This window comes from Terrapene carolina, unplaced genomic scaffold (genome assembly GCF_002925995.2).
Source record: "Terrapene carolina triunguis isolate 2854851 unplaced genomic scaffold, T_m_triunguis-2.0 Scaffold68, whole genome shotgun sequence".
NCBI lineage: Eukaryota > Metazoa > Chordata > Testudines > Emydidae > Terrapene > Terrapene triunguis.
The window spans coordinates 36588276-36598000 of NW_020664419.1; the positions used below are offsets into that span (position 1 = coordinate 36588276).

Below are 9725 nucleotides of genomic sequence, written 5' to 3' on the forward strand. Positions count from 1 at the left end.
GAACTTACTTCACGTTAATTGTATATACCAAGGCAGTTGACCTCTTGTGGGGGATAATTAACAAGCACAAAGAAAAAGTCAGTGATAGAGGCATTTTCAGCTTAGGATATGGCAAAGCTAGAACTCTGTACACAGTATGCATATTTCGTTTTGCTAAGCCCACTTGATTTAACTGTTCTTCCCAAATGCACCACTCCCCACCCTTGTTTTGGAAAGGCTATTTGTTTTATTCCCATTTAAAAAAATACATAAACTGAGAAGTTTTAGCACTACTATGTTTAGAAGAGTATTATTACAAAGGGTTGGAATCCCTGCTATGAAAATTGATTACGTATAAATGCTATTAGACTTGAAAGCTAAAGTAAGGGATTGTCTACATGGCTAGCTAGTACACATGTGCACTGTAATATTTTCAATACAAGTATTTTCAGGTAAGGAGTAGCCAACTGCATATGTGAAATGGTACATGAAATATTTAAAGCAAATTATTAGATTATACCGGTAAACTGACATTGATTGGGACCCTGCTTTGAGTTGATACTCATACAAAAATAAGCGCTCCAGAATATTGAGATTCCAGGCTGTGGCTGAAGAGAACCGTTTATTTGGTGTTGCCCAATACTTTTTACGTGCATTTTCAACATGAGATGTAAAACACCTTTTCCATACAAAATTTCAACAACTTTTAAATGAAAAGCATACAATGTAAGAGTCTTAAGTCTGTATCTTTTTGAGACTAAAGAATAACTATTCACACTTCGGGCAGGATTTGATTTGATTGGAATCAAACCTGTGTAAATATACCATAAGTGTTTTGACCTATAAAACTGCGGGGAAACAAAGGAAAATGGGGCTTCAGCTACGGAGTGGTATTTTCAGTGACAAAACTGTTCAACCGTTCCGTACTGTAACTGGATTTGATAGTCAAGAGTTAATTGTAAATATATATTTTGGATATTCATAATATATTAATAGTTGGATATGGACTCGACTTTTAGGAGTTTAATGTCATACATCGTTCATAGTGGTGGACTTTTCCTTATGAATTTTCACATGTTATAAGTACTTTGATTTAACCTATGCTTTTTTTGTTACGAGGAGCTAATGATATCCAAATACCTAATATACAGGCAAGAGCAAGCTTAAAGTTGTATACATTTAGGACACTGGAGAAATGGTAAGGAGAAGATGGTTGCGGAGAGTATTCAGGCAAAGAAACTAATTAGACTTGTAGTAATATCATCCCACTTTGTTTTGCTTGTATATTTTTAAATGTTTGACATATCTGTTTACAGTGCATTTCGTTGGGGTGGGGGTGTATTCCTACTTTTACAGCACCAAGCATGTATTCGGGAAAGTACTGTAATACACAACAAAATATATATTTTATTAATTTACTAAATTTGTAGAATTTCTAAATATTTCTAAAATTATATTTATACTGAATTGAATGGACAGAGAGCTGTTACAGTAGCTGACCAATTGATGTTTTCAGGACAAAATTGCTAGTTTATATTTTGTAAATATCTGAATGTTTACATTTTGAATAATGAAGTTCTAAAATATTCATTTTAAAAGATTATCGCCAAGTTAAAGTATCTTTTGGTTATGTTAATAAGAGGTTTTTAATAGACCCCTCCAATTTTTAATGGGTTCCATAGCTTAGCTGGATTTGTTTATTTGCAGTATTGCTACTGATCCACAATGTGTTTTTTGTTTTTTTGTTTTTTTTTATTAAATGTTAAGGGCTAGTATCTTCCAAGACACAGCCACTAGATGGCATTCCACATGAGGACTGCAGTTAGGTAAAAGCAATTTTGTCAGATGACAAATGCCAAACGATTATAAGTTGAATGAGGGTGAGCAATGTCAGATGATGAAAGAGGAATTAAAATAAATGGTTTTAGATAATAGGTACTGAGCTGATGTGAGATGAAGATATGCAAATTAGTATGAATTTTCATATTGCATTTAGTAGTTTTCCCATACACATAAGAGCAAAGTGGTTTTTTTCTTATCACATGTCTCCAAAGTGCAGTAGCAACTGAAACACAAAGAAAAAATCTTGCACCAACTCTGCTGAAAACAAGAAAAGGGTGTAGTTAAGTAAAAGTATGTGTTGTAGTCTTCAAAACTATCTTCCAGTCCTTTCTCCCTTCTTCATGTACAGAAGGTGTGTCTGCAATGTTTTTGACTTTAGTTAACTGGCAAATTACCTCAAGGTGGCTAACACATATTGTAAAGTTAGCTGTGTTAGTCCTAGGACATGACACAAGGCGGTGAGGTAATATCAGCTATTGGACCAATTTCTGTTGGTGGAAGAGACAAACTTTTGAACTTCATAGAGCTTCTGAAGGAGCTTGAAAGCGTGTCTCTTCCACCAACAGAAGTTGGTCCAATAAAAGATTACCTCACCCACATTTGTAAAGGTTAGTCTGTTCACTCCCTAATTGTTCCAGGCTACAATTTCTAGTTTTTGATTAAAATGGTATACTTTTAAAGTTTTGGAAATCACTCTGGAACTAACAATTGGGGGAGTGTCTAGACTAGCCTGTACAAATACATTAACTACCTGGAGTTAGCTGGGAATAAATTAGTGGTGGGTTTTGTTTTTTTTTTAACACTTTAGTGAAGACAATCCCACAATTCGCTAATACAGGTTTCCCTGCTTTCTAAACTAAAAGTTGAGAAACAGTTATGGCTTATTCCTATATTAAACCCTGATAATGAAAATAATTGCATGTGGGTTTAATTATCTCGGGCTGTATCTACACTATGGAGATTGTGCTAGCTGTACTGTCGACATTAACTCCTTCCATCAGCGCATGTTTTCTGTTGATGTAGGAATGCCACCTCCCTGAATGAAGTTAGATATGTCGACGGAATCATTTTTCCATTGACCATGCTCAATGAGGATGCAGCTAGGTTGACATAGTTATGTTGGCTGGGTGTGGGTTCCCCCCATCCCCCACCTTTACTGATGTGGTAGACCAAGCCTCAGAAAACAGCAAGTAAATCGTATGTGCTCTGCATGATAAGATTGAAAATTTAACTGATTTTATGTTGTGGATTCAACATTAAATACCAATTGCTGGTAATAAAGTGGGAACAAGTAATGAATTAGAGCTCTAAGACGAATTGGTGTGTGCTATTTTTTTTAAAATAGTGTCCATTTTCATTTCCCTATGCTAGCCAGCAAAAAATGCATCCTTGCAGAACAGGGAAGTGTAGCAATTTTTTTACTTTACACACTAACTCAGTAAGATAAATGTATATATTTGGTATTTAAATCCAAACCACTGCAGTAACCAGCAAAGTACACATACATGTTACAGAGAAGAGTTAATTTGTCAGATGTAATATTGTACATCTTCTATAAACTAAAAGTAATTCATTCTAAGACAAATGTGCTAGCAGAGCATATTTTAAAGAGATCGCTAAAATAATTAATCTGTTACCACTTGATTTCCCGCATGATTAACGGGACAATATGTGATAAAAGAAAATGTTATAATTATCTGATGTAGTACAGTATGGCAACTCAGAGCAAATTTTAAAGTTAAGAAACCTCACCTCTTTAAAACACTTTGAATTTACATATTGACTTTCATCAGAAAATCTCAGTTTTGTGTAGGATGGGACTTAATGCAAGAGTTCAGAGTTTATTAGACCACACAATGTACATATTGCCATGTAACGGCAAGTGTGAGTGAGGTCTCCAGTGCTAATACCTCATCTGTTGGGAGTAGCTATGCTCTGAATGGGACCTAGTTGTTGTTGTTGTTGGCTGCAGGAACGCTCCAGGGTTTGTGCATTTAAAAAAAAAAAAAAAAAAAAAAAAAAAAGACAATTGAGTGCTAATGTCTACAAAACATACTGCTAGTTTATTTATATGCAGTGAATGACTGTTTCCCTGTCCCAAAGAGCTTGCAGCCTAAGCTAAAACATATAAAACATTTTGGGGGAGGTGGGGTAGGAGAAACAGTGGACAAGAGTGGGAGAAGGAAATGAAAGGTTTGTTAAGCCTGTCATTTAGACATCAGGGAGCCAAACATGATGAGACAGATGGGAACTAAGTTTTTGTAGGGTTTTGAAGGTGAGAACTATGGGACTGAATTTGATAATGAAGAAGCCTATGAAGGAATTCAGGGACACTGGCTATGGTCACTGTGGTAGGAAAATGGATGATTTTCATAGCTGTGTTTTAAGGTTGAGAGGTCAAGGAGAGAGAGTGAGTCACTAGAGAGAATGAGTTTGTACCCGTCCACTATCAATATCCTGACCTTCTCCAGTCAGGTTTCAGGCCAGGTCTTGGAATGGAGACAGCTGTTGGGATATCTCCATGTTTCCACTGACGAGAAGGCCCATATTCATACCTGTACATCTGTCTGTGGTATGTGATACCATATGGCTATGGCATACTATCTGCAGGATACCAAGGGAGGTTACACTCTCTTACCACTTCAAAACTTTTCTCCCTTGATATCCTGCTGTTAATTGATTTATCTCCTTAGACTGACCTAACACTTGGTAAAGCACCCCCATCCTTTCATGTATTTATACCTACTTCTGTATTTTTTACTTCATATATCTGATGAAGTGGGTTCTAGCCCACGAAAGCTTATGCCTAAATAAATTTGTTAGTCTTTAAGGTGCCATAAGGACTCCTTGGTTTTTTTGCTGATACAGACTAACACGGCTACCACTGAAACCTGTTGGATGCTTAAATAACTATAGCTGCAAAAACACCGCCTCCTATTTTTTTTAAATTTAAAACATCTGCATGAAATTAACACACAGGCTATCCACCCTCCTGTTGGATTATTTCATGAGCCACGTCTTCTTGATCTCCAGGTTTGATTAGTGCAACTCATTTTTCCTTATTATGAACATGCATTTAAAAACAAATCCTTTACACCAGAATGCAGCAGCCTTCCTGATCACCAACACCAGCCACTGATAACACATCACCTCAGTGCTCCAGTCACTGTTCCTTACAGAATAAACAATCCGTTTCAAAGTCTGTCCCATTCTGCAAGGCCCTCCATAGAAAGTGGCCCCGGGTGTCTCAGAGACTTTCTGTGACAGTGACCTCTCAGCTTCATTCTTCCAGACCTATGAAATTGTTATCCTCAAGGGTAAAATTCAGGATGTTCTGGAAAGGGGCAAGTCTTTGGAATACATGGCTGAAGGAAATTAGAATGACCTTTGGAAGGAAGTATAAAATTCATACCTCAGCTTAGGGTTGCACAACTAATAGTAGTAAGAAAGAATGAGTCAACGGAGGCAAAGGCAAGAAGGACAGTGTGAGAGAGGGTAAGAGAGAAGAGTAATACATGAGGATGATGGGGAAAATAGCCCAGGCTGGTGTGGGGGAAATGGGGAGAAAATTATACAGCTGACCTATTTTGAATATGGTTATTCACTCTTTGGGAAGCACTGAGATACTGTTATAATAATCTTGATAGAGAAATGAGGTGTGAAAATGATAAAAGGGTTTAGTGATGGAAATGGAGAGGAGAAAAATATGATTTAGTGACTCAGTTTGAGAAGACAAGACCAAAGTGATAGTGCTTCATCTTGTGCGACAGGAAAGGTAGTAGGATTGCTGAAAATAGCAAACAGGAAAGGAATGATGGAAATAGATTTGGAAGAAAGATAACTTCATTTTTCCACTGTTGCCTTCAATTTTTCTGACATCCAGGAGAGGACAGAGCTATGCACAGTCAGGCACGACTGATTCACCAGAAGGTCAGTGGGGAAAACCCGGTCTGCCATGAAACCACAACGCTCTAAATTCTTGCACTATGCCTCAATGACTACTCTTTAGAGCAGTGGTTCTTAACCTATTTACCATTGTGGGCTGCATCCAATACTACCTGTATGGCCCTGAAGATGTCTCATGGGCTGCAACTGTGTGCTGACTGGACTGCAAGTTGAGAACCACTGCTTTAGAGGCAAGTGAATGTTTGCACAGCAGTTTGAACATGTTGAGTGCTATGGTAAGTAGTAGTAGTAAGACACAGCAGAAAGTCAAATGGTAGTTGGGTTGGTGGTGAAGGTTTGTGATGAATGAGGGGTATCGCCATTCCTTTAAAAAGTGTTAATTTAAAAGACTTTAAATTAATAGATCAAAATATTCACATAATGTCAACAAGTCTGTCTTTGCACTGTAATTTGCACACTAGTCAAAATAACCAGAGTACTTACTCAGGATATTGTTGGTAACAAGTGGAAGCTCATTAGGGGTCAGTTCTGCATTAGCTGTAAAATGTTTAAGCTGCAGCACTGCCAACACGTCAACTGCCACTACCTTGTGGCATCTGAACACTGTGTGTGCACATATGAATATTTTTAATTTAATGTAATATGTCATTTAGGTTACATACACTATTTGTGGGCTCATTCAGATAATGCATTTACTTGTTTGACAAGCGTCAGAACAGGTTCTGTGTATAACGATGAATTGACATCTGATGAAAGGTCGCATTTTCAAAAATGTGCGTGCACAATTATGGGTTTTGCACGCAGGGATGATTACAGCTCAGGCAAACGAGGTGCGCACTTGCATCTCTACGTGTTCTTCAAAGGCAGGCCCGCCACTTGAATCTAAACTGCGTAACTAATCATGAATGCTGCTCACAGAGCACCCACCTGGCTCCCGGTTCAGTGCAGGTGACCAGAACTGTATTTAGCGAGAGGCTCGCTGGGCTCCAGGCGAGCCCCAGCCTTTTGCAGGCCCGTGTTCTCCCCTTTGTGTTAGTCACGAGATGCTGATGCAGAGCCTGGACTGGAGCGATCACACCAGCTAGAGGCCGTCGTCTCAGACGCAGCAGCCCCCAGAGTAGCGCGAGCTGGTGTCAAACCGGCCCGGCTCCGCACTACCCGCTCTCACTTAGCCCCAGCCTGCGCTGCCCTCCAACTCTCATTTCCTTCCCCTCCGCCCTAGATCTCGCGAGAACGTGTGGAGTTCGAGGTTGCCATGGCTACAACGACAACCGGCCGGCGCTCAAGACTGCTGGGGGAGAGAGGTGGTTTGTCCGGGAAGCGGCACTGAAGCTTTGGGGCTGAGGTAAAGGGGCCTCGAGTCGGGGTATAACGCAGTCCCGGGTGAGGGAATCATGCGGCGCCGGCAGCCGGCATAGAGGAGCGGAGCCGCTGCGGGAAGCGCTACGCGTACAAAAAGGGGAGGCCGGCGCCTACAGCTCCCAGCATGCCGTGCGCCGCTTCCGCGGAGGCGGAGCGGCGCAGTGCATGCAGGGAGTTAGAGTCTAACGGCTGTACCTGTAGTTGTAGAATGGTCTCTGTGGGCTTCGGGGACTGTGGTGCATTCTGGGAGCTGTAGGCCCTGTGGTGCATTTTGGGGCTGTACTTTATCAGCTGCTGACTCAGGACAGTGTAATGGGGTCACAACCCGCAGTCCCAATGTCCGAATAAAACCATGTTCGGGGCTTGGTGGGGCAATCTCAACTGCATGATGGCAAGGGAGCGGTGCAGAGGCAATAGGATGGTGCATTGGCATCCTGTTTCATGAGCTTGGTACAGTGACTGCCCATCAAGCATCAAGGTACCATGACACTGTCATCAGGAGCCCGGCACACCCCTACAGATCCACTGAGGCTGATAGTGAGGCGAGAGCACAGCTGGTGGGAAAGTCACTCTGAGCTCCTTCCGCTGTAGCACAGAGAATGTTCCTGAGCTGTGCACATAACAGATGCAAAAGAGATGTTCCTTTGCCTTAGGCCCATTAGCAAGGTCTCACTGACTGAACACTCTTCAAAAGGGTGACTCCAGCTTGCATTAGTTCCATTGTCTCTCTTACCATACAGTGTTTTCTACGTATTTTGCTATGAAAATAGACTGGATTCAGGTTCATTTGGCCCACATCGTGGGTTGAGTATCAGAGAAGGAAATTATAAGCAGCTACCATCTCTAGTGAAATTTGCTCTGTGAGGTCTTAATTGTACCCGGGGGGATTTTACCAACTAATGGCTAGGCTACGCTCTACTCCGTGCTGATTAGGCCTCAACTAGAGTGTTGTGTCCAGTTTTGGGTGCCACATTTCAGGAAAGATGTGGACAAATTGGAGAAAGAGCAACAAAAATGATTAAAAGTCTTGAAAACATGACCCACAAGGGAAGATTGAAAAAACTGGGTTTGTTTAGTCTGGAAAAGAGAAGACTGAGAGGAGACATGATAACAGTTTTCAAGTACATTAAAGGTTGTTACAGGGAGTAGGGAGAAGAATTGTTCTTAATCTCTGAGGATAGGACAAGAAGCAATGGGCTTAAATTGCAGCAAGGGAAGTTTAGGTTGGACATTAGGAAAAACTTTCTAACTGTCAGGGTGGTTAAGCACTGAAATAAATTGCCTAGGGAGGTTGTGGAATCTCCATCTTTGGAGATTTTTAATAGCAGGTTAGACAAATACTTGTCAGGAATGGTCTAGATCAAGGGTGGGCAAACTGCAGGCTGGATTCAGCCCGCCAGCCGTTTTAAGACGGCCCTCGAACTCCTGCTGGGGAGTGGGGTCTGGGGCTTGCCCTGCTCCGGCACTCCAGCCGGTGTGCAGGGTCAGGGGCCAGTCCACACGACTCCTGGAAGCAGCGTCATGGCCCCACTCCGGCTCTTATGTTTAGGCTGTGACCTGTCCATGAATTTTACTAAAAATACCTGTGACTAAAACTTGGATGGGGGGCCGTGGGTGCTGGGCGGGGGGAGGTCTGTGGGTGCTGGGGGAGGTGGCCCGGGACCCTGCAGGGGGGGGAGGGCCAGGCTGTGGCACGCGGCCCAGGACCCCTGCTGGTGCTGGGAGGGGAGGGTTGGCAGGGCTGGCAGGGGCTCCCTAGCTGGCTCTGCGTCCCTGCAGCTCCTAGGTGGCGGAGGGGCACAAGCGCCAGCTGCCACAGCTCCCATTGGCCAGGAACCGCAGCCAATAGGAGCTGCGGGGGCAGGGCCTGCAGACAGCATGCAGCGCGGAGCCTTCCCCCTCCGCCCCCTCCACCACCTATGAGCTGCAGGGCCATCCCAGTGGGAGCCCCCCACCCTGAGGTAAGCGCACCCTCTGCCCCTAGCCCCTTCCCACACACCCAAACTCCTGCTACTGGCCCAGGCAGCCCCTGAGCCAGCACCAGCCACTGCAGAAGTCACGGAGGTCACAGAAAGTCATGGAATCCGTGACCTCCGTGACAGACTCGTAGCCTTACCTACGGTTAGTGAAAACAGTTGGGAAGGTCTTGAGCCCACTGTTGCAAGGATTGGTAATGCTTTTCTTTATGATCCAAAGATCCAAGCCACCATTAAATGGGCAGTATAGTGATAGACATGGTTAAGTGTGTTTGATGATTTAAAGTATCCATATGCTTGGGGATAGGCACTATGCAATTCTAAAATAAATAAAAAAAGTTTGTGAATTATTATGCTTATTCATGCAGCAAGCTTAAAAATAGGTAATCTTCAATTTCAGGAAAATGGCTGATCCAAAGGAGGTGGTGGATAGGGACAGTGAAGTAGATAAAACTGAAGCATCAGACACTGAAAAGCAAATGATAGAACACACACACACAAAGCCACAAGCAGAAGACGACACAGAGAGTGATCACATTAGCACTGCAGAGGTGTCAGTCCTTCTGAAAGCAAGGACAGATGCATCACAATCAAATGAAGATGGACTACAGAAGGAGCAGGAACCAGCTCCAGAGGCTCGCGGGCAGGAACCGGAGCAGG

The 9725-nt window shown here is 42.6% G+C and overlaps 1 protein-coding gene across 1 annotated transcript in view; it reads left to right on the top strand.

Annotated features, from left to right (window-relative positions):
- Window positions 1-9469: 9469 nt before the first annotated feature.
- IQUB (IQ motif and ubiquitin domain containing) overlaps window positions 9470-9725 on the top strand; it is a 51092-nt gene continuing 50836 nt past the window's right edge. The window contains exon 1 of the mRNA XM_026648921.1: window positions 9470-9725. This exon is cut by the window's right edge and continues 456 nt beyond it. Coding sequence (XP_026504706.1) covers window positions 9470-9725 — 256 coding nt within the window.